Here is a 26027-nt window from a genome sequence, read left to right on the forward strand (position 1 = left end):
CAGCACAGAAAAACAAAAAAAGATGTATCACTAAGTATCACCATGGTAACATCTGTCGTGGAAGCACTTGTTGGAAAATACTGACCTATTTTCACATGATAATCTTTACAAGTATGATCCATGTGTCCATTATGATTGTGTATAGAACTGAAATATCATTAAGCAAATTTTATTCTGTTTCATATGAATAGTATCTTTTTTTCCCCCCTTTCTCCATTCTCCACTCTTCGCATAAGCTGCAGCATCTTGTAAATAATGATTCTCTTTAGAGTCTGCAAATCTATTCAAGTTATTGTATGACAGGTACCACAAAGGGATACCATAGTGAAGTATCACAGGTTATCTACAGGATGACTGGGTTTCATCATTCATGATGTGCTAAATTTTGATCTCTGAAATTTCATACTTTCCACACTCTTGTGGGCAATCAAATTATGTCTGACGTGTGAGCTAAAATGCACCAGAGGAATATTGAGTGTGTTAAACATGTCTCTCTGAAGAGGTTCAAAAAATAATGACAATGTGAAGTTTACTTCTTGTGACCATCTACACAGTGATAGATAGAATTACGACATGGTGCAGAGTATCTGCTCTAATTGATGTTGGTATCATATATGAGATGTTGGTTGGAGCTGGTGGTATTAACCCTGACTCAGTGATGGTCTTCTACTGCCATCTCAATCTCTGCCAACCTCGCCCGGATCTCCTCTAGGTTTGGAGTGTACGGCTCGCTCGGTGTACTCATCGGTCCCTGCAGCTGTGTGCCGGAGAGGTCCAGGGTGAGGCCGTGTGGCCGCATCTTGTTGCCGGGGGCAACTTGGGTGGAGTTGGGTGTGATAGTCCTATTGGGATCCTCTCGACTGGTGTCCAGAGGGTGAGAACCAGACGTGGGGGGCACATAAAAGGGCGTGGCCATGGGAGAGTTTGGCAGACTGGTGTTGGCGTTTTTCCCTTGACTCAAACTATTGTTGGAATTGCAATTTAGGCTGCGCTCTGCTTCATCCTGAGCTAGGCTTTCTAAGATGAGGGTGGTCGCCTCGCAGGACTCGCGGTCCGGGTTGTATGACCCCTGGCCGGTGCTGGTGGAGTCCGTCTCATCGCAGCGGTCACCATCCGACCGATGCGAGCCACTCTCACTGGACCGTTCCTCGCTCCCTAGTGACCCTGCCTCGCTCTGTCCGGCAGACGAGCCGTCCGATTTGCCCATCATTCCCGCACGAAGCGTTCTCTTGGATCTCGTGAGACCATTAAAGCGTTTCCCTCCATAGGGTGCGTAAGTCTTCTTCATGTTAAACTTGGAACCTCCGGGGGTGTTCTTATTGCGGTGATGTTCACGCATCACTTGGCGTATCGTCTTCACAAAGGAATTCCTCAGGTCTGCAGAGCTGTTGTGAGTAAAAATGTAGACAACAATTCATCAATAAATCATTTCAAAATGTGTAGTCATTGATTTCATTTTTTGTGTGTGTACAGGTCACAGAGTGTCTTGAGAAATATTTGCAAAAAAGAACATACATATTCATATTGTGGTTAATAGAGAGTGAAAAAAAAAAGTTTATAGGGGGAAATATTCTTTAAGGAAAGTATACCTCAACAAGTGGTGATGGTGAGACAGGTGGAATACAAGACAAAGGAAAAAAAAGACAGAAGAAAATGGGTGGACACACAAAAAATGTGAAGATGGTATCACAAAATGAAAAGGTAGACATGTAGAAAATGAGAGAGAGGAAGTCAGAGAGAGTGATAGACAGAATGAGAGACGGACAAACAGAAAGAGAGATAAAAGATATAGGAAAAGAGAGAGACACAGACAGACAGACAGACAGACAGAAGGACAGACACTGATGAAGATACAGTCAGATTTGTGATATATTTGCTCCCCACCTGCATGAGAACTGGAAGACTTTTTCTGCTTTGCACTCAGCCTTGGTGTGCACCAACTCCCACAAACTCAAGTAGTCCGTTTCTGTGCATTTCGAAAAAGAATTTGAACAAATCTTGCAAGGTACTGCGAAGCATGACACATGTAACATTACACACTTGTTCACTCTCTCTCTGTCTCAATTCTTCCATATCATCACACTATTAAAGTACAACGGCTACTACTCTGATCTAAAGTGTGATAACTTTCACCACTTTTATGTTCCTTCATCTGTTAAGATAACGCAATGCAAGATATATTCATTCAGTACATGAGGGATGGTATACCATACTAGTGTTACATTTTGTGAGATTTTCAACGAAACAGCAAGGTACGTAATAAAGATTTTGAATAAAGTATCTTTGCATAATTTATTCACAAGAAGAGTCCAAGGTTAAACTGTTAAACAATAACTTGTCAAACTCAATGGACCAACGTCTCTTCTCTGTGCACTAAGCAACAATTTTAAAGTGCACAGTGGAAAAGAATTAAGTTCAGAGGTGACTACCAAAGCAACTCAGTATGTCAGTACTTGTGTTGCTTGCAATAACTGCACAGTGGAAGAGAGTCAAGTTCAGATATGAATCGCCAAAGCAACTTATTATGACAGTATCTGCATTGCTTGCAGTCTCCATGTCAACATCTACAGTACTCCTCAGAGCCAAGTATTTTTGCTGATCACAGCATCCACAGAAACAGCCTATTCTTGCAAGTTTCTTCATCATGTTTTTGATAAAGCTACCTTAGTATGGATTGGGCTGGTATCCTCACTGATTGAGCATATGTTTTGATATTTGGCATAAGACTAAAAGGAATTATTGTGTATGTATCTTTTTTTTATAGTTTTTATTCTTAGCTTTGCCAGGAAAGTTGGATTTGTTTGTTGTTATCATGTCTTAATTTGTATTATTGTTTATTCAGAGTACTGGAATGATGTTTTATGATTATGATTGTAAACATGTGCCTTTGGCTGCCAGACATGGTTTTTAATCAACCCTGTTCAAACAAGCTGATTAGCTTGCAACAGTCATGGTGGTATTAAAACTACCGCATGCAAGAAGTGAGCCCAATTTTCAGAGTCTATGAAGCCAGGGAGAAGGGAAGGTGGTGGGATGGACTCAGCTACTGGGGGAGAACAAAAAAATCTGGTCTATACTGACCTGAGATGTTGGCCTCCTTGACTTGCATGGATGAAACAGGAACCATCCACTTGAAGCGGATGAGATCCTCAGGGTGGCCCTTGAGTGTTCCTGTCCCAGACAGCTTAGCCATGCTCTTCTTACGAGTTCGCTCCTTGTAGATTATCACCACAGCCGGCCGGAACACTGGGGGGAAGGATCGATGTCAATCACGTTTGATTTGATTTGACTTGATTTTAAATGATTCATTGAAGAGTAGAAACACACAACATGGCGGCGCCACGTTTTCAAAAGTGGGGGGGGGGGGGGGGTGGCCACTCCACACTTCTGGTGCCACTTCCGGGTTTCACCAGCTAACAAGCAAAAAAAAAAGAAGAAAAAAAAAGCAAGCACAACTTCTGTAGGGTGTCACTTACAGGTTTCTTCAATAAAGAGATAAAATGTACGATTACATGTACAACTGTGGACTAAGTAATTCCCTTTGATTATATTGTCTACTTTATCCAGGGTAGCCTCTTCAGTGTTGCTACTGTTCTACCAAAGGACCAGCCATTACTGTTATGTTACGTAATCATTTACACACCTGGCTTGAGAGACATGGTGGGTAAAAAATCATCTTGCAACTGATTGGCAAATTGACAGATATCAGGAAAAATCATCTTGGCCAAAGGCATAGGCACTAGGCAGGATTTGAATTCTGGATCTGCCATTGCAAGTCAGGAGTCTTATCCACTATGCCACAGTGCCCCAACACTCTTTAAAATATGATTGTACCAGCATCCAAATTGGATATTACTGGGAATGTGACAATTCCTTTCAAAATGCTACACCTTATATTATAGCACACATCAGAATCTGAGGAATTAACACAAATCTTGAACAATGGCTTATGAAATTTAAACATGAACTTCGATGCCAGTCATTTGTAAACCTTCAATATAAATCATAAAAACAAAACTTTCTCCACTTGTTATAAACTCACCAAATACGTTGACCGTGGGTTCACGACCTTTCTTGTACTTTGGGAGGTCATCATGACAGTTCAGCCAGCTCATTGTCTCGTACCTGACCAGGTCATCCATGGCCAGTTCTTGGACCTTGGGGGGAGACGGATACGAGAAAACATCTTTATGAAGATGACACAAGGACTCAAGGGTGGAATTCATCACGCTCATCAAAGGCAGGAACATCATTTGGCAAACACTCAAAGTTTGTTAATCCTTACTGCGCTTTCTTTGCCAATAAGAACAAATGTCTGGAAACTAATCAACTGTCAATGAAAAGAGATTACCTAATCCCCCCTAATCCATATTGTTCCACAATGGCCTTCCTATTGGACTGTGGCACATTGCTATACCTGAGTGGGCCTGCTAACACTTTACAAATTGAGGTCAAATTTAGACAGAATACTGATGGGATCGTATGGTTTTGGTTGAGACCTAAATTCAGTTTTCCAACATTTTGGGGTGAGAGAATGAGAAACCTCTAATGAAATATGAAAGAGCATATAATTTAAGAGGAATTCAATGTTTACTTAATGAAAATTGGTTTTGCAAATGGCTGAGATACCCAAAACAGAGCAATCTTAGTGAAAGGTGGGGTCCACCTTTAATTATGATCGCTTTCTTTTACTTTGTGTTTGGATGTCTCAGCCATTTCAAAACTGATTTTCATCATATGTGACCGTGCACCTCAAAACGAACATAAAGTCGCACACACTGATTTTGCGTGAGGACTGAAAATAAGTGAAATGGGTCAACCTAGCCGAACTTGACTTTTTCATATTTTCTGAAAGAGCGGGTCTTCTTTTACATTATGCTAAAATTTGGTATCATAAAATGGGCAGGAAAGTGTGTTTTTTTAGCAGTTTATCTCGAACATTTTTGGTAGAATAGTGTGATTAGGTGTGTCTTTAGATTCCCTTTTTCATTTCTGAAAAACCTTGTCCACACTCTTCACTTTCAACTCTAATAACTTTTGAAAGGATAGTGCTACTGCTTTGAAAGTCGGCATTAATTATGGACAGAATGTGTTAATGAGGCATGCTTAATTTCAGTATAATCTGATAATCCCTTTATTGTTGTTACTCTGGTGGTTTACTTCCTGTTTTTTGTCCCATTCATCGCACAGCCAGCACGGTTTGGTAAAGATTAAGCGCTTGAATAGACACTGTACTTCAAAGCCTCTTTTCTCGGTTCACACTTTTCCTGAGTTTGTGCTTTCTTTCCAATATTTAGATAGGTTAGGATAGTCCATCTGAGTTGAGTTATACATCATTTTAAAGCTTAAAGTCTGCTCTTTGAGAATATGGTCTTAACTAGAAATTCATGTCTGGCGACTTTTTGTTTGTTTTGAGGTGCATTGTCACATATAAACTTTAATTCCTCTTTGAATGGTATGCTCTGTACTATTTCATCAGTGGTTTCTTGGTATCGAGCAAAAAGTTAAAAGCCCAATCCTCATCTCCACCAATACTATACCATCCCGTTAAGCTAAGATGCCCTGGTAAATATAGGGTTAATCATGGTATGAAGTGGTGATGATTATTGTGTGTGATAGGAAAGCATCATGGGATCACATCATTGGGTCACACTGGATGACAGAACTGTCTTAACCCTTTCTCCACCAGATTCTCAAATATCTGCACACTGTGTATAGAACTAAAAAGGTTCCATAGGAAATGGGTTAGGAAACACCTCTGACCCTTATGCCCCTTTGGAGAGGAAGGTGGGTAAAATACGTGTAGTTCTGCACTGTATATGTTATGTTACAAATGTCATTGAATCTTGACAGAAACTGCTGAAAACCCAACAGGCAAAATACCAATCTGAGGAGTATGTTGGATGAAATATTATAATTCAATTTCTGTTCTTTTAAAAAGCAAAAATTTCATGAATTTTACAAATAAACTTTTTGGTAACAACAGTGAAATTTGCTGTGTACATAAAAACTAAAACATCTCTGCTAATTCTAAGATTCTGATTTGTGATGATTTGACAACAAATAGCATGTTTGTCTGTTTTTTAACCCGTTGAGGACGGGCTGATTTTGCTACAACACGCATTTCCCATAGACCCTTGCCCGAGTATACTCGGGACTCGTCCTCAATGGGTTAATACATCAAACACAATTTTTTTTTCTTGAATATCTAGTCTATAGACAGAAAAAAAGAAATTGTGGTTGACTTTTGAGTGTTGTGGTGACAGAGGGGAGGTGTACAACTGTACACACAAGACTTTGTTCCCAAAAATGAAATAATGAATAGACAGCTGATACCATTTCCATAGTTGCATTCACACAAAGCCAAAATCAAATTTGGTTTTTGCCACATGATTTGGAAACTGGTAATTCTTGTGTTGTGGAATTTGATTTTTCAATTTCAATTGTTCAATTGTTTTCATTTGATTTTCACACTGTGATACAAAAATTGACAACTTCTGTGTGCAAATTCAGCTATTGGGAGCAACCAACAAATGCATCCAATTCATTATCTTATCTTCCTATCTGAAGTACAGTGTAGTTCACATACACACTTCTGTAATCTATAAATCTCTAGATTATATCTATAGATGCAGAGAGAGAGAGAGAAAGAGAGAGATACAACAGGTGGTTCTTAAAAACAGGACAGTGATAAGTTTGCAAATTTTACACATTGGATTTACAAAGTAGGTACTGGTAATTACCATTTATGATGACTATGTCTGGGTAATAGGTTTAATAGTTGCAGCGAAAGGAATAAAAATCTCTTAGACACTCACATTAGATTTTGCTTAGTAGATATTGTCTATCATTCACGGGAAAGTGACTCACCTTCAAGAAAGGCTGTTTGCCCTAAAGCTGACAAATTTTTTGGCCCTATGATTGTCCAACAAATATTGCAAACTAGACTGAAGATGACTCGCATGCAGCCAAATGTCGCAGTGAACACACAATACTTTTTTTTCCCATTAAATAATTTTGCACAGCCAGTGTGTAGAGCATTCAGCAGTTTGCAAATGGCAGCAATGTACAGTGAGCAAGTTCACTTACGACGTAGCATAGAAGCAGCATATACATGACTGAAGCACAAAATATATACATCTCATCAAATGAAAGGGCAATACTGTAAAAGTGGAAATTTTCACGCATTTCGCGCAATTAGAAACTAGCACAAAATAAAAAATGTGAATGTTTTTGTTTGCATTGATGTTCCAGGGTTGATGTCATGATTCTGCGGAATTAAAAACATGCGAAACTCATCTTACCCGGCCGAGCGTGAAAAAATAATCATGCAAAAATATCCACTTTTACAGTATATACATGCTTAGCTCATTTGTGTTTTAAAAACAAGGTGCTAGTGAGGACACACCAACTGCAAAATAAATATGCCTGGATACAAGACTACTCATATGTTCCTGAACACTTTTCCAATTGTTATGCCAGGGACTTTTGGAAATAAGTAACTTATTTGTGATGAACTAATATGCAGCAATACCTTAAGCTCTGAAGCAGAAACTCAGAAAGAAAGAAAGAAAAAAATGAAACTGGAACAAGCATATGAAGGATTTAAAATGAAAAAAAAAGCACAAATCAATGATTAAAAGACGATGTTTATAGCAGCTGATGATAGACGTTTTTTTTTTTCTGAAAAGGTGAAACATTTGGACAAATAAAATAGCTTTAGCCTGGGGAATGGTCATCATCTACAGGTAGGCACATGGGAATATCAGTGTGTCTGACAAAGACTACAATTTCCTCTAAAAAAACACCAACTTGCTCCCTCTCTTTCTCTCTTTCTATCTCCCTCTCTATCTCCCTCTCTTCCACCTTTTTCCATAAGTAGACCACATGATTGTATTGAAACAGCACAGCTGGGTAGCCTTATATCAAAGACAATATCTACTTTGAGGAGACATTTGCAAACAAAACATCCCTGTCATATAAGAAAAAAAAGCATCTTGAATTCACAAATTATTATTATTATTATTATCATTATCATTTTTTTTTCTTTTTTTTTTGGGGGGGGGAGGGTACTTGGGCAGAAACTGATTATGACGATGATGCCTAATAATGGCTCACATCATGACAGCTGTGGATTTCCTGTTGCAATTTTATGTCTTAACTTGAAACAAAATAGACACTGATGTCAGCCAACAAATAGAAGATACTTGAGTCACTATGAAGAAAAACAGATAGAAAATGAAAGAGGAAATCTGTTTCTCAAGGTCAAAAGACAGAGAAGGTTGTGTTGAAATTTAATCCCGTGCCCGAGTGACCTGAATCTTTATTCTCTTGAATTTTGACAGTGAAAGGACTGAAGGTATAAACAACGTTCAAAGCCTTTGAGAAGCAAGCATGCTCCAAAGCAGAAGAAGGAGAAAAAGAAGAAGAAGGAGGAAGAGGAGGAGGAGGAGGAGGAGGAGGAGGAGGAGGAGGAGGAGGAGAGAACCAACTTTGGTAAATATTTCTCTAAATCAGAAAGTTGAAGTCTACAAGTCCAAATCATTCCACTTCCATTATTAAGGTAAAGAGAAAAGAGTCTTCACAAGCCAAGAATCACGAGCCAAGAAGAAGACAGCCATTGACAAAACATAACATACTTTACAAACAGCCTCAACCAAGAACACGGCTACAAACACAACATGCAGATACAAATTCATCCCAGTTTGTCTTAACTTTCTCATGTCATCACGATGCAACAGTAGCTGACAGAACGAGGAACACGATTCATTCTTAGAACAAGGCTTCCCAAAGAAAATGCTTCCTACAACCATCAAAACAACCGTAAACTGCCGAAGGAATTCTTTGAAGAAAATATTCTGACGAATGCAACATACAGTAGCTTCCGAAAGAACAAATTGCACTCTTAACGATTCAAATAATGACTAATTACTAATTCAATTAAAAATCAATAATTGGAAAAGAGAAAATGACTTCCCAAGGGTAGGATTCTTTTTCCACTCTGACTTGTGAGTATAAAATAGGAGACCTTGATGAAAGTGGACTCATATGGTTACTACTATTTTCAATCAGATATCAGAAATACATATATTTCTAAATGATGCGATCTCAATTATGTAAATTTTATTTTTAAACAAACAAATCTTGGAATTCTAAAGCTTTGAAAGATATTCTTTTCTCTTTTTTTGACCAAGTAGGATTTGATCACCTTCTTGGAAACTGTAATCACTTTGTATCAGATTTGATTAATATAAAATTAAAAATGTGCAACAAAAGTAAAACCCTTTGTATTAGAGATGTTGACAACATCAGAATTTTAATTCCTTGCAAAATATGGATCTGAAATTCTGAAAATTTTACATCTAAATCTGAAACACCTAGAAAATATTTAAGAGCTAAACTTTATGGAAGAATTCCTTCAACAGTTCACAAAAGCCACTGAAAAGAAAGTAAGCAGAAATATTTGCAACAGCCCGCTAATTCCGGAATCGAGAGATTAATCTCTTTCGTTCATCTCAAAATGTTTTACCGGGAGGTCCCCTCTCTTGAGAGGTCTGGAGGAGGAAGTGGCATTGTCCTTGGCAAGGATCAAGGAGGAGGAGAGGGTGGAACGAACCATGGAGGTCAAAACGGAATTGGAAGAGAGCTTTTTTCCGGGAAGGCAATCGATTCCGTACGGGATGTGAGGAAGAAGAGACAATGGGAAGACGGTTGAATTATATGAACACCGATAAAGACAAAGACAAATGTCAATGATCTACAATTTTAGTGGCTACAATCTAACCACGACCATGTTTGCCTCTCTCCCTCTTCCTCTCTATCTATTTTCTTCTTTCTTTCTCTCTCTCTCTCTCTCTTTTTCTCTCTATGTATGTATGTATGTATGTATGTATGTATCTAACTTTCTATATATAACACATACATATTTATTTATTTATTTATTCATTTATTTATGCATTTTATATTTATTTATTCATTTAATCATTTATCTCTTCCTCTATCTCTCTCTGTCACTCATATCAGATTATGTAATCTATCTTTCTGACACTCATCATGAATGCCTCTACGGCAGGATACCTTACATACATGTACACACAGAACATCTGCAATAACAACTCACTATTAAAAAGTAGGTGTACATCTTATTTAAGATAGTTTATCCATGTTTCTTGTACAGATGTAATGGACACACACTAAGCTACCAATATCAGCTAACATCACAGCCTGATGAGACAAAAACAACAAAAAGCTGATGAATGCAAATGAAATATATCATCTCTTTTCTCTACTTCTGTTTTTTCTCCAGAAATGCAGGAGGATGAGCAATGTGAAGGGCTGAACTCTCATGGTTCACTAAAATGTTATTTCTTTAAAATTCATTTTACTGCTGGCTGAACAGTTTTCAAATACATATATGCTGAAACTACGCTCATTCTATGCTCTACTCTGTTTGACATGGAGCGGATACATTATGCACATATGACAAGGCTGTAACTGTCAGTAGACAAACTATAAAGGAGATAGGAAATAAGAGAACAACAGAATCATAACACACAACACAAATGAGTATATCTGGGACTGATGGTTAAAACACTGCACAACATACAAGAGTGTAATGATGAAAAGGAGAGAGCTTCTATGAGCTGAAATACACATGCAACTGACTTGACATGGTGACTTGATAACTCGAAAACTTCGCTGCATGAATAACTTTTCTTTTTTGGAGGTAGGAAGTGATCGAAAAGTAAAAAATCAGCCGAAGGAGGAAAAATTTGCGAGGCATATTTACCTTACTCCCAACCATCTGACGCAGCAAGCAGACAGAAAGACAGATAGACAAACAGATGGATGGATGGATGGATGGATGGACGGATGAGTAGACAAAAGATGAGGATGACCACACGGAGGAGGGAGGGGTGGAGATAAAGGGGCGGGGCAATTGTTTCGGGAGAAGGATGGTTAGAAGATGGGGATGGAGGGGCATTGTAAGACAAATGCAAAGCAAGTATAAATGAGCATGTTAAAACAAAAAATGAAAGATATATATTAAAAAAAAAATGCAAGTGGAAAATGCAGGAAGAAAGGGAAAGAAGTAATGGAAACAAATATTTAACATCTGACTGCTCTTTATAAACACAGCTTTCAAGTGCAAAGAATTTTTTCAGCAATTTTTTTAACTGAAGTTAAACAACTGTCTTTCCTCACACATGAAATCTTCGTCTCTATCCTCTCAGAGATCAATTAACAGAATGCATCAGAACAATTAAGCAAGAAAAAAATAAATCCATGAAAACTTCTGTGTGCTGCAAAGCTGTTTTTACTTCATCAATCATACCCAGATGCAAGAGAGGGCACATAATTTTTGATCCTTAATGGAAGATTCATATCACACTGCTTTAAGAATAACTTCACAATACTATTGCACTCCTCTGTACAGTTCTTTAGTATACTAAAAATGCCCCAGTCATTCCAAAATACAGGGATAAACAAAAAAACAAAACCTCATTGGATCTGAGAAGGGAACGGAACATAACTGAAGAATCAAAAGATGTGAACTGTCACCAAAACCTCTCAACAATCTACAACAAGAATTTTCTGACGTTTGATGCATTCTCAAAAACTGTGACTTCATCACACAACACTTAGGTCAAAGTTCACATAATGATTTTGGCCACAGTGCAAACGATAGGTCAATCTGATCCAGGCATACCTTCGATTTGAATCTTTAAGAAATTGTTTGATTAGTTTTGGTGACAGAACACATAGAGACAGTCAAGACAGAAATTAAAGAAACTCCTGGTGTAATTTCCATTCGTACGTCCACTCTCAACTTTCCTATACAAGAGTGAAATGTCATTAAAAAAAAAAAATCAACAAACTCTTTTTTTTGGTAACAAAAATTTTCTTATAGAGCTATAACATGCATACAATAGATAAAAATAACAATGTCATTCTTAAAGGGTTCCTCTGAGTAACACATATCCACCATATCACAACTAGAAAGCAAAACAATAAGAGATATCTGAAGAAAAACAAATAATCACAAGAGGCAAAATTGGCAACTTAGATAGAGTCAAGAAAATAATTTCTACGAAAAAAAAAAGAAGCAAAAGAAAGAAGAACCAAGATACGGGGCTGGGGCGATAATATTTGTGCAGACGAGACAGACAGGTCTAGATAGATAGAAAGATAGATAGATAGAGAGGAATAGAGAGAGAGATAGATAGATAGATAGATAGATAGATAGATAGATAGTAATATAGAGAGAGATAGAGAGATAGATTGAGATAGATAGAGAGATAGATAGATAGATAGATAGATAGATAGAAAGATAGATAGATAGTAATATAGAGAGAGATAGAGAGATAGATTGAGATAGATAGAGAGATAGATAGATAGATAGACAGATAGATAGTAATAGAGAGAGAGATAGAGAGATAGATTAAGATAGATAGATAGATAGATAGATAGATAGACAGATAGATAGATAGATAGACAGATAGATAGATAGATAGAGAGAGAGAGAGCAGGAGAGAGAGACAGAGAGACAGACAGAGAAAAACAAATATATAGAGGGAGAGATAGATATATAAAGAGAGATAAAAAACAGAGAGAAATAGACAAAAGAGACAAGAGACATATATGCAGATAGATAAATAGAAGAGTGTATGGAGAATAAGAAAGAAACAGAGAATGAACAGGAAACGGGAAGGGAAAATATGTCAGACAGACTAAGAGACAGACAGACAGACAAAGTACTGAGAATCATGGACACAGTGAGATCAGAATCAGACAATATGAATATAAAAGAGAAAGAGACAGGAGAGGATAGAAGGGATGTTGGAAGAAGAGTGAAAGGGAAGCAAACTTACAGAGAGAAGAAAAGGTGGCACAATTTTAAATAAATCAAGAGCCAAAAGGCAAAGATGCAAGTGTTCTCTTTTTTTTTTCAAACAACTTGGCATTTCTATCTCTCACCTCCTTCTTGACGTGGAACTGCTCAGCGACCAGCGTGTCGAAGACGGCGCCAAACTCCTCATGAATCCTCATCATGTCGTTGATGTGCTCCGCCACCCTGTTCATTCCTTTGAGGGACTCTGACAGGTGGTAGTGCTCATAGCTTTCTCTGTCCAGGTGATGCCTCATCTCGGACAGCAGGAGGGGGTACTTCAGCACCCTCTGCATTGGAGGAAGGGGGCACCAGAGTGGGTGTGGTGGGGGGTAAAGGGTGAAAGGTCGTATGTTAAGGTATAAGGGCTATGAATCTTATAGAAAATTTCACTTCAACAATACTTTCATTCTGAATGAAACTGTTAAAATGAGAGAAATAATGGAATTTTCTGCTACACTAGACAAGAAATATGATAAGAAGACACAAAACTTGGGAAATTTGAGACAAATCTTATGGATTTGATAACATTGATCAGAGCAATGATTTTGATTGTGATGATTAGAACTCATCTTTGTTTCACAAATCTGCAGTTAAAGGAAATCATTTGTGACAGGTGTAAGCTATGGCCTGAGCTTTTTCCACCAGCTGGTATAATAACCTAGACCATGATCATCAGCTGGTATTAAACTTGGACTATTTTCTCCAGTTGGTATCATAACCTGGACTATTTTCCCCATCTGGTATCATAACCTGGACTATTTTCCCCAGCTAGTATCATAACCTGGACAATTTCCTCCCACTAGACCCAGTTTCCTCTGACTCACCTGTATAGGCTTGATGAGGTAGGAGGCAAGGGAGGCCGAGTGTTGCTGCTTGGGGTTCCTGGCTTCCAGGAACTGCATGAGGGCAGCATTGCCCTTGGCTGGATCCAGAATCTTCTGGGAGCGGGAGTGGCAGGCACAGAATGCACTGTACAGCTTGAAGTGCTCCATGTAGTAAAGGAAGGAGCTTCCAATGGAGAACAGGATCCTCTGTAATAAGGGGGAGGGGAGGGAGAGGTGAAGGATATATATCATGATGATACTCACATAGAGTAGATATACAGAGTAACATGATGATCAAGACATATGTTGTATGATAAGATAGAAAGAAATGCACGATATTAAAAACTAGAAAGACAAAAAGATAGAGAGGCATGTACAGTTGTATCAGGGCTGCTTGAACTGATGGTATAGTTTTGGTTGAGGTGGGGATTCAGATTCTAACTTTTTGCAAAATAATTATAAACCACTTATATGAATATTAAAGAGCATACAACCATAAGAGGAATTCAAAGTTAATTTAACGAAAATAGGTTGTCGAGTGAGATATCCCCCCAAAAGAAGCAAAATAAAGTGGTATTAGTAAACGGTAGGTCCCACCTTTTTATCAGGACCGCTTTGTTTTGTTTTTAGATATCTCAGCTGATTTTCATCAAGTTTTCATCAAGTAAACTTTGAATTCCTCTTAGAATTGTATGCTCCATCACACCGTCACAGCCAGACGAGGGGAAGAGGAGTGGCATCAGAGAGAGTCTTACCTTGAAGTCATCTGGGTTGTCAAGGCTGCTGAAATTTGTCTCCTTGGAAACAGGCTCCTCCAGGCACTTGAGAAAGACAGTCTGGAACTTGATGATCTCTTTGATGTTCCCAAACAGGGCATCGATCTACAGAGAAAGCAGAAAGCAAACATGGAATGCGATGCAAGACTTAATGTCTGATACTCTCAATCAGATGCAGAGTGTTTGCACACAACTTGAGTAACTCCAGGAAATAGACATATATTATCCTCATATCTCAAAATCATGAATTTTCAGGACAGTGAAAAAAAAAAAACTTATTCATATTTGCAACATTTTAACAAAAATAACAGCAATGTTAACGTCAAATAATGTAGAAACATTGTATGGATGACATTAATTGTTCTTATTTAAAACTCAAATGAGTATTAATGACTTTCAAAGTTGAGTTAGGATGTTTTTCAATATCATGTTAATTAAGATACGAGGTCTTGTCACCCCGCGGATGATATGGAACGAAGAAGAAAGAAAGAGAGAGAAAGATATAGGGAGTGAGATAGACAGGATGAGACAGATGAAGACGGACGAAATGGAATAAAAATGATTGAGTGAGAAAGAGAAATTTTCTCTTTTCTGAGAAAGAGAGCAAGAGAATGAAAAAAAAGCAAGAGAGGGAAAGAAGAAAGTGAAAGGTAATACATGATTTGAATTGTAAAAGTAGGTTGAGAAAAGAGAGATGGGAAGAGATCATGAGATCCAGCATACCTCATCTGCAGAGAGGAAAGCCTCGTTCTGAAGAGGTTCCAAGTATCGGGTCACCAGGCAGTTCAGATCCCGTACATAGGCCTTCTCAGTGTCCAGCAACTCCATGATGACCTTACGTAGCTTCTGGGCCGCCTGGATGATCTCCATCGAGGGGAGGTCCTCCTCGTTGCCATGGGAACCGGTCGGGCTACCTCGGGAGGCCTTGCCGTTCCGTCGGACACTCTGCCGGATTTCCAGTGTTCGGCAGAACTCAGTCACCTGCTCGGCATTCTTCATCAGCGCCTCGATCTGCTTGTTGTCCAGGGGAGTGTTCTCCTTCTCCCCATTGACGACCTCCTTGCCCTCGTCCTTGGACTGAGCGGTGGTGGTCGTCGACGTCGATGTGGGGGTGGAAGCGCCATCCTGACTAAGAGCCGAGAGGTTGAGGCTGTTCTCTGAGGCCTGGTCTCCATCATCCTCATCACCACCTTGCTGGCCAAATACTGTCAAGAATTCGGGTGAAGAAAACATTAGCACACTGTGTTTACTTCCTCTATTACATAATTGCGCAACTTGGAGAGCCTATCAGTAATTGCAATAATATCATAATCTTTCACAAAATACAGTTTAGCAACAATATTGAACTATATCATAATAAAAAAACTTGTAGTCAAACTTTCATTATTCATCTTTTCTTTTTAATGGTGGGTAATTTCATGTCAAACAATTGATAATCATAAACACTTGAAAGAAACTAAACAATAGAATGATAACTGGCGCTCACTAATGTAACAGTTCAAGCTGGTAAATTTGAAATAGTGCATTGATCAGTTTAGAAGTCAACTGCTGTTAAGCCGCATGTTACATGAGAAAACACAGTCTTACAATGGACAGCACTTGATGATTCTTGGATTGCAAAGTATCACAGCTGGAATTACAAATTGAATAAGACAGTGACATGTATCTTCAGAGTCTGTGATGATATGGGTTAATAAATACCAGAGGGAGCAGGCACGATGAGATTGTCAATCATCTCGTCCGTCAGTCTCGCCTGGGAGGGGGGCGGGGGACAGGTCAGCTGGTCGATGTAGCGGTTGGTGTCCTGCATGGCCTGGGTCTGGGCGAAGACTGACCGGCAGGAGCGCACGGTCAGCGTGATGGCCGTACTCGTCTGCAGCAGGTTCTCGATGAAGAGCATGTCAAGGTCGCAGACCACCCGGCCGTTGATGACAAGGATCTCATCACCGACTTGCAAGTCTGCGTTCAAAAGGAGAGGATAGATTGATGATTTACAAATGATAGAAATATTTACTACACTGCAATCCTAATACTTACACCAAAGATATCAATTACTTGCTGCAGATTGGTTCTAAATCACTCTATCAATATCACTGGCTATTGTTGAGGTACATTTAAAATGTCTTTGGCTTTGGAAGAATTGGTTCTGAGAAGGATTTGTTAAGGTGCAGTAAAGTTTGAAAGATGTCCCCACCAACAAGATGCTAAACGAGGGCACACTGTGACCACACCCACCTTGATGGTAAGCCTGGCCTCCGCTCTCTAAGGAGCTGATGAAGACACACAACTGGTCCTCCTGTTCCATGTCGTCTCCAAGCTCCGCCTCCACGGAGAAGCCGAATGACATCGCCTCATCAACTTTATACAGCTCTACTTGGTGAATGCTCTTACTACAGATCTCAATCTCATCGTATTTCTGTAAAACAAAATAAATCGCAACAATCCTTCACTTTCATTGGTTGGCATACCTAAAGCTACCAATGACAACACATGGAATCATTGATTAACTGGAAATTGTGATTAACAATTCCTGGGAAAATAATACTGTATATGAGGTTACATAGAAACATGACATAGAAATTGCTATCACTTTATAAGAAACTGTGTTGCACACAAAGATTCAGGTAAATAATATGAAAAAAAGTTGACATTTCATGATGTTGTCAAATTTTATGTTTTACATACAATTTGGATCACTTTTATGGAAGAAAACACACATCACAAACACACACAAAACAGTAATTATAATCACAGTGGAATATGCTGGGAAGTATTGTTAGGCTTCATTCTTTAGTCACACATTGTCTGTACCTGAATTATCAATGTCTGCAGATCACAAAATCTACTACTACAAATGCAACTAAACGCATACTTAAAGGGACTGCACAGTACCGGTTGAGGCGGGGATTCATGTTTTGAACTTTTTTAAGTGAGATAATGAGAAACCTCCTATGAAATATGAAAGAGCATGTAATATTAAGAAGAATTCAATGTTTATTTGATGAAAATTGGTCTTCAAATGGCTGAAATATCCAAAAATGTGATAATAATAAAAGGCGACAGGCCACGCCTTTTATTAAGATCTCTTTGTTTCACCTTGTTTTATGATATCTCAGCCATTTCAAAACCGATTTTCATCAAATAAACTTTTGATACCCCTTAGAATTGCATGCTATTTGACATCTCATATAGTGGTTTCTGAATATCTCGCAAAACGTTAAAAGGTAAATCCTCACCTCGGCCAGAACTGTACACACCCTTTAATATTAAAGTAAAAATCATATTTTCCTGCAGAAGGCTGAAAGACTGCTCATACTATATTAAGGACAGATAAAATATCTGAAGAATTTTTTCTTTGTATTTCTGTAAAGATCAACATTTGAGATGGCAGCTCTGCTATGACAATGCACAGGTTCTCTCCTATCATTGTGACTCAACATATCTTACACATCATTATGTACAAGAAGCGTAGGACGGACAGATAAAATTTTACAAGGTGATTAAAGGGGCGACAAACCTCTTCATAGAGGATGGCTGTCTTCTCCGGTATTGTGTAGCTGGCTCCATACCTCAGGGCTTGCTTGAACCTCACATAGTAGTTATGATAGTCCATCTTGCGATTCTGTGAAAATGTTGTCACGGCAACAGCAATCAAAATCACACAAAGCATGCCCTCGACTCAAGCACGGAAATCCCACAATACAATCTGATGCAACCCACGAGAGTGAAGTGCAATGCAATTCACAATTAAATAAGATTCAATAGATGAAATTCACGATTGATTACTAAACAATACTTTGTATATGAAGGATTTGGTCACTAAAACCCTAACTTTCCTGGAAAATTGTCTATGATTTCTTGTATCTATCCAAAGCCACACCTCTTCACAAGGTGAGGAAATTGGGCAGACAATCACGACCAAACATTTCCCTCAACAAACAGCATGGTGTGTACCATCTCACAAGTCAATCAAAATGTTCAGGGTCCCATTTCATTAAAGATGTTAATAGGACAGCAACTTTTGCTGGATTGGCAATTTCTTCCCATAGCAACAGCTAACCAGGAGGCTGGATTCTTGTCATTACTATAACAATAATTGCTATTCCAGCAAGAGTTGCTATGGTATCAACTTTTTATGAAATGGAGTCCAGAAAATGTCGATAAAGACAAAAGCCGAAAGGGCTCAGAGGCGAAGACTGACCGTGCAGCTGCTTATGAGTAGGTCCTGGACCGTCATGCCTGGTTTAACGGTCACCATGGAGCTCTGGTCATCAGGTAACAGGACCTTGACGAGGAAGCCGTCGCTAAGTTGGCTGGAGGTAGTGGAGTCGTTATGGCTGACAAGTGTTTCTTCATCGTACGCCTGATTGGGGAGAAGAAAAAAGGTCATCTAAGTCAGCCACAATTGTATGAATTCCTTTACTGTCTCACATTGAACTTCAGAATAGGGTGTCTTAAGGAAGTACATGTAAGTTACTACAAAACCATGTCGCAATAATTCAACATTCTCGCGTCATGACAAATCATGCTTTCACCAATGTTCAAAGGCTTTTCAGGGCATTGCCTACTTGATGACAGTTTGTGTTAAAATCCTAACTAGCAGTGAAGCTGTCATGCAATGAATATTAATTAAAAGGAAAAACCTGAAAGATGTTAGCTTCAGCAGAGGCAAACTACTTCCAGTGAAATAAGGCCATAGTTCTAATTGATTCCTTGTCTTCTAGCTTGCAGGGAATCAAGTCCAACATGAGATCTCCCTGGAGGGATACTGGCTGTCAGACAATGGAGTTAATCATATAATCAACAGACGGTGGACTCACATGACCGTTCTCCTCAAACTCGAGGTCCACCTCGTGGTCCCTATCCTCTCCAACTTCATATTCTTCATATGAAACGTGAGTGGGCCTGCTCCGGAGGTTATCAGGGAAACAAGATGCAAACGATCAAACAAAAAGCATAAATAAAGTGATGATTACCAGCTACTGTATGTTCCATAGAGTTTATGGGTATAACGTTTGTGAACAGGGACAATTTTGTGAGTGGTTAAACTCGAAACTGAGAACCCAAGAGATGAAATGAGAGATAATGTTACATCTTGTCAGGAGAAAATCTAATGAGATTTCCTACCTTGGAGATGATATGCACAGCATTTGAGTTACAGGTGGCAATACACTTTTTGCAAGTTGTTAATCTCAAATATACCTGTCAACTCATGAAATAAAAACATTGCAAAATATACCACATACACAGTACATTACAAATACTCTGTGTAGGGAATTCTGTCTTCTCTGTAACGTAGAATAGAACAATATGAAAATAAGTATAAAAAAGGAAGATAGTCAGGTGTGAGTTTCTTCACCCCTCTGAATAATATCTTTCTTTCAAGGAAGATATTTGTTTGAATTTACTAGAACTGAACAAAGCACAACTAGGGGAATGCCTTTCTTCCAACTTCAACATCCTATTGAGATAAAATCTTTAGTTTATAGTTTTCAGTTTCAATTCTAGATTCAATGCCCACACAATAGGGGTTTATACTCATTACAGTAATCAAAACTATCCTCATACAACATTTCCTCTATAAAATGATGGCCATAAAGGCATGATAAGTGTAAGAACACATAAAACATCAACAAGACTTTATGCTTTAGCAGTGAATTACAACTTATAGAGAATTACCTCACAACAAATAGTCTGCCCACACAAAGCATATTTTGGACCCTCGTTCTCACATCTTGATCTTAATGTGTTGTTCACCTATGGTGTCCATTCTTCTATATGTAACTAATGTTAAAACAACAAGGCAATAAAATACCAAGGGACTAACATCCCAGAGAAAACATCACTTTGGACATAAAAAATGAATGCACTGTTTAATTCACACTGTACCATTAAACCGTCACTTTGGAACTCTACGGCATGAAATTTCATCAACTGCATCGGCAGGACAACTATACATTAAAACTGAGTAAGAGTTTATCATGACATTGTGTGTGTGTGCGAGAATATGAGTAGTGTATGCCTGACTTTGTGTGCTTCGACACACAGAGTGATGGTCACTTACGCTGACTGGACGTCCAAACTGCTGGTTGATTTTCCTTTGTTCTTCTTGAGGGTTCCAAACTGTTGAACAAGTGAGTGACATAAAACAAATATTCCTTCAGATTAAAATTCCTTACATAAAAAATCTGCTTTTATATAGAAACACTTGTATAACAACATGCTGTACCACAAGGCTCTTCACTTGTGCCCAGGACAGCAGGTATGTAAAATATATCTTTGATCGAAGTGAAACAAGAAAGTAAATGATGGATTTGATCAATCAATTTCCAAGAACTCTCAATCAACACGTGGGAGTTTAGTTTATATATCACATCAAGACATAAAAACACAACCCTCGTTGGATCATCAGCCTAACCACTTCACACTCTCTTTTTCTCATTCCAAAATGGCCACAAACTGAACAGGGAAGACTTTAGATTCACATATCACACTTTTGAAATGCCAGGATTAGACTGACACATGTTATCCAAACTTTTACGTAATATAATCAGGTATCCTCCCTCATAATATAAAATAGCAGTTTCTCTGTAAATTTTAACCAGAAAACCTTGCTTTAAAAGTGTCCTGCAAATAGCTTTATCAAATGGCAAAATGAATGATACATAGTAATGCATCTGTTGACACACATTGTAGATCTCTCAGAGCTACTCATAATGATAGATTTAGATCTCTCAAAGTGATATGCTACAGCACCTTACAGTGAATACATTCTTTCAGGATATCTTATGTGACATTAGGTCATACTCCAAATTCAGTGAAAGGGTTCCAAATGAAAATAAATTGTAATGAGAGAAGGGAAGAGGGCCTTACGAAAGATTTCTGTTTCTTGGACTTGGGCTTGGTGAAGCGGCCCTGGATCCCTGCTGGGTTCCTGGCGCTGACCAGGGAGTGGAAGGAAGAGACAGAAAAGAAGCCCAGACGTCCGAGGGTGGCCTTGGTCTGTTTGCCCACACAGGCCAGGAGAGTCTTGGGGTTGGGCAGCTCTGTTCCCTGCAGGGAGGTGGCATAGCATCGCAGCCGGTACAGCTCAAGGTGGATTTTCTCCAGGTTCTGTTCCCACTGGGAGATCTGTGAGGGCGGACCACAGAGCAGTAGGTAGGGAGTACATCACTTTACCAGAACTTGCTTGAGGATTGCCTGACATAGCACAACTAATCAGTGCAAACTGGATTCAATGTACTAAAGGCCTTGAGCAGGGTACAGTTGACACCAATGTTTGATTCTGGTACCCAGGAGGTACCCTAAATAAACTATCCCTTGAAAGCAATAGACTGCCATGTTGGGGTTTGCTACATGAATATGTCACTTTTGCACATTTCTGGTTGAAGGAAGAACTCTTGCCTAGTAGTGCTCCCAACAGAGAAGAAAGTCAAGGATGGTAACAAAAGTGGCGACAGCTTCGCTAAAACTCATCAGTCACAGATAGGGTATTCATCCTAAGCAGGAAAGAGATTTGGTTTTCACAATATACCAATAATTCTTCGCATAATCAGCTACAAAAGTTCCCTTCAAGTTTTTTCAAGTTAACTTTACTTGCTGCAAAGTTTTTTCTAAGGATTCTTTCAAACATTTCTACAGGATTACAGACAAATTGCATATAATCTAAATGTTTGTGTACTTGTATATGTTTCACTTTAAAAGTAGCAAGTCCTATAGACATTCAATCTATCACACTCGATATTTATTTGTTTAAACATGGTATTAGATTATGAAAAATGTCACAAGGGTGTAGTTAACACCAGGTCAAAGTTCACTGATAGGTTAATTCTGTCTTCCACCACCCCTTGAGGAAGCAGCCTTGCTCAACAAACCTGGTTCATGATCGCCTGTCTGTTTTTGGCATCAGACACTGTCATCAGCTGTAGCTCTGCCATCTTCTTGGTTTTGTTTTCCTGAATTCATGGGGGTAAAAGAGAATTGAACATTGATAAATGAGACAATTTAAAGTCACTGACTGGGACTGGGTAAAGTTTAACACAATATGTATAGGGTTCTACTTCTGACTGCAGGGTTAAAAGGAATAGTGAGGAATATAGTACTTTGAAACCGGAAACATTCGCGGCACAAAACTTTTGTGAATTGGAGGCGACTGCCTTTTTTGCAGGATGAAACTTTTGTAAATTACCACTGGCATTCAATGAATTGTGTAGACAAGAACTTTTACGTGCATTTTACTTTCACAACTCTTGGCTCCTAGCAAAATTTGTGCAAGTTTCATGCAAACAAAAATTGAAGAACTAAGGTGATGGTTTTACAGGATATTAGTGGAAGCTCACTTGGTCTCTCTTTAACATAGAACTACATATTTATGGTACATACTGTAAGTATCAACAGTCTCATGATCATAATCGTTAATAGTACACCTCTTTTGGTAATTAAATGCAAGAAATTTCTGGGGGATAGGATCAGGGATGAAAATAAAATGCCAGACAAATGTCAACATTTGATCATAATTGCTTGTTTTGTTTTTATGTCTTTGTTTGACTGAAAGAAGTCCCATACTTGTAAGATACAAGGCTTTTAAGACAAATTCAAAACACTTTTAGAGATCATATATCTTTTGTAAACACACCTGGGTGATATGGTTGACCTGACAAAATAACAGCAGCAACTTGAACAAAGCAAAATGGAGCATACATGTAGTCTGAAACTTGTTGAAGACAGTTCAAGCATCTTTCAGCGGTGAGACAATCAAATTACTAAATAAACGAGGATGTAATGGATAATCATATTAAAAAGAGTTTTTTCCTCTCTCTCTGCATTTTTTTTTGGTGAGATCGTAAGTTACATTATTTCATGATCTTACAAGGGACAAAACATCTCATTTTTGCCAAGAAAACACAGTCATGCACACTCACTGGGAGCTACATGTGTAACAGTTTCTGATTTTGTTTCCTGTTGGCCTTTCTCTTCCCTGGATGATGTGTGAGAATGCACTTTCTTTGATAGATGATGAGCAGAGTTGCTCATTCAGAACGTAAAAGAATTAGTGGCAAAATTTCATGTACAGATCACAGAGAAAGATGAAACAGCTTCAGTAGACAACAGTTTCTGATTTTGTTTCCTTTTTTTTTTTTTTTCACGGGTTCAGCTTTTCTCATCCCTGGATGATGTGTGATGCGAATGCACTTTCTTTGACATATGATAAGCAGAGTTGCTCGTTTAGAATATAAAAGAATTAGTGGCAAAATTTTATGTACAGCTCGCAGAAAAGGATGAAACAGCTTCAGTAGATATCGGCTTAATACGAGAGAACTGTTTGTGCCCTGTGCTGACCCTATGGGGAATGGAAAGTATCGCCAAGACAACCGGTAGTGACATTTGAGTGACATGACCACCTAGGGTGCCCTTCTTAGGGTTCCCCATATGATGGCACTTTAGATGACTCAATGATACCAAAAAACATGACTACCACCTTTTTTTTTTTCCTTCTTTTTGTCTTAACCCATTAGGTGTTTAAAAGAACTGGATGTCATAGTATCAAATACTATTCTGGAGTCAAAAGGTTATATTTTGTCTGACTTTGCTGACATGTTCATTAATTGCTCTGACATTTTTTGCTTGTTTGTTTGTTTCATTACTTTAATCTGCATGTGCTTAAACCTGAGGGTATGCTATTCTGCATGCTGTACCTGGTGGCTCTCATTCAAAGGAGATACAGGGAAATCTAAAGTGAATTGTTCTTCTCGTCCATAAACCCTGAGGTCTTTATTAATCCTCTGTGTGCTGTGAGTTCTGATTGGCACATAAAACCCCATAGCATTGTTCACACTGTCTAAAATCTTTGGCACATAAAGGGTTAAAGGTTTGACCAGGGAGGTTTTATACATGGAGTTCCAACTGGCTGTAACTATTCAAACAGTTGTCAGATTTCTATTGATGTACAAAAAAATCCACAGGTGCACTTGTGCCTTTGATGATCGATGTTCCAAGCCACCGTCTGGCTTAGCAATCTGCAGATTAATTTTGAACGTTATCATAATGTTGACCATATGTGACCGTGCACCTCAAAACGAACATAAAGTCGCATACATTGATTTTGCGTGAGGACTGAAAATAAGTGAAATGGGTCAACCTAGCCGAACTTGACTTTTTCATATTTTCTGAAAGAGCGGGTCTTCTTTTACATTATGCTAAAATTTGGTATCAGAAAATGGGTAGGAAAGTGTGTTTTTTTAGCAGTTTATCTCAAACAGTTTTGGTAGAATAGTGTGATTAGGTGTGTCCTTAGAATCCCATTTTCATTTCTGAAAAACCTTGTCCACACGCTTCACTTTCAACTCCAATAACTTTTGAAAAGAAGGTGCTACTGCTTTGAAAGTTAGCATTTATTATGGACAGAATGTGTTAATAAGGCATGCTTAATTTCAGTTTGATCAGATAATCCCTTCATTGTTGTTACTCTGGTGGTTTACTTTCTGTTTTTTGTCCCATTCATCACACAGCCAGCACGGTTTGGTAAAGATTAAGCGCTTGAATAGACACTGTACTTCAGAGCCTCTTTTCTCAGTTCACACTTTTCCTGAGTTTGTGTTTTCTTTCCAATATTTAGATAGGTTAGGAGAGTCCATTTGATTTGAGTTATACATCACTTTAAAGCTTAAAGTCTGCTCTTTCAGAATATGGTCTTAACTAAAAATGTATGTGTGGCGACTTTTTGTTTGTTTTGAGGTGCAGGGTCACATATTTTGCTTATTTATTTATTAAATGAAATGAAATTTCACTTAATAATAGAGCATGTAAAACAAAAGTCAATTCCATTCAGAAATTTGCGCAAAAGCGTAAATCAGAGCTGTATTATGTGAAAATGTTTAAAACTGTACCATCCTGGAAAGCTGGTTTTATCACCTTTCGACTTGATTTCCCCAAATGAAACTAACATGTAATAATCTTCAAGTACAGTGTATAATTCTTTATTGATAGATATATCAGACTAGTGCCCGTGTATGCCCAGTCGAGTAATTTTCATCTTCATTTCAGCATTTTTTCCTCAATTTCTGTTCGCGCATCCTCGTGTCTGTATCACGTAGCTTTTATAAGAAGGGATAGCGAAAAGTAATGACCATCACAAAGACATGTATCTTCCTTTGAAAGTGGCTGGTGATTATGCAATGAGACACGAGTCAATTGTCTTCGTAACGGCGTGGCAGATCCTGTTTGGCACATGCTTCAAATATTTTTGAGTGGCGGCTTCGAACATAGATCAAAGGGAATAACTCTGTTGTTACTCTATCTCTTCAACCTCCTTGGTTTGACATTTCATCTCTTACAATCAAAGGACCTATTCATGCAGAAAATTTATATCATTGAAATGAGAATGCCTAACACACACACACACACACACACAAGAAAACAGATGATGATTATTCCCTTTAACATCTTGTGTAAACCAGCTTTAAAGGGATTGTGCAGTTATGGTTGAGACCTAATTTAAGGTTTCTAACATTTTTTGGTGAGATAATGAGAAACCTC

At 38.4% G+C, this 26027-nt stretch overlaps 1 protein-coding gene across 1 annotated transcript in view; it reads right to left on the minus strand.

Moving 5' to 3' along the window:
• Window positions 1-209: 209 nt before the first annotated feature.
• Window positions 210-26027, minus strand: part of LOC139735696 (protein still life, isoforms C/SIF type 2-like) — a 47879-nt gene continuing 22061 nt past the window's right edge. The window contains exons 7-23 of the mRNA XM_071646442.1: window positions 22367-22447; window positions 21366-21623; window positions 20557-20615; window positions 19313-19397; window positions 18694-18855; window positions 18010-18114; window positions 16728-16908; window positions 16194-16451; window positions 15216-15697; window positions 14472-14597; window positions 13717-13923; window positions 12979-13179; window positions 10790-10804; window positions 4043-4157; window positions 3082-3246; window positions 1885-1966; window positions 210-1385 (exon numbers count right to left, since the gene is read on the minus strand). Of these exons, the coding sequence (XP_071502543.1) occupies window positions 653-1385; window positions 1885-1966; window positions 3082-3246; window positions 4043-4157; window positions 10790-10804; window positions 12979-13179; window positions 13717-13923; window positions 14472-14597; window positions 15216-15697; window positions 16194-16451; window positions 16728-16908; window positions 18010-18114; window positions 18694-18855; window positions 19313-19397; window positions 20557-20615; window positions 21366-21623; window positions 22367-22447 (3315 nt within the window). The 3' untranslated portion in view covers window positions 210-652. The remainder of the gene's footprint in view (window positions 1386-1884; window positions 1967-3081; window positions 3247-4042; window positions 4158-10789; window positions 10805-12978; window positions 13180-13716; window positions 13924-14471; window positions 14598-15215; window positions 15698-16193; window positions 16452-16727; window positions 16909-18009; window positions 18115-18693; window positions 18856-19312; window positions 19398-20556; window positions 20616-21365; window positions 21624-22366; window positions 22448-26027) is intronic.

Source organism: Diadema antillarum, unplaced genomic scaffold (genome assembly GCF_040938485.1).
Source record: "Diadema antillarum isolate AM-2024a unplaced genomic scaffold, OU_Dant_1.0 seq00000592_RagTag, whole genome shotgun sequence".
Taxonomy (NCBI): Eukaryota; Metazoa; Echinodermata; class Echinoidea; order Diadematoida; family Diadematidae; genus Diadema; species Diadema antillarum.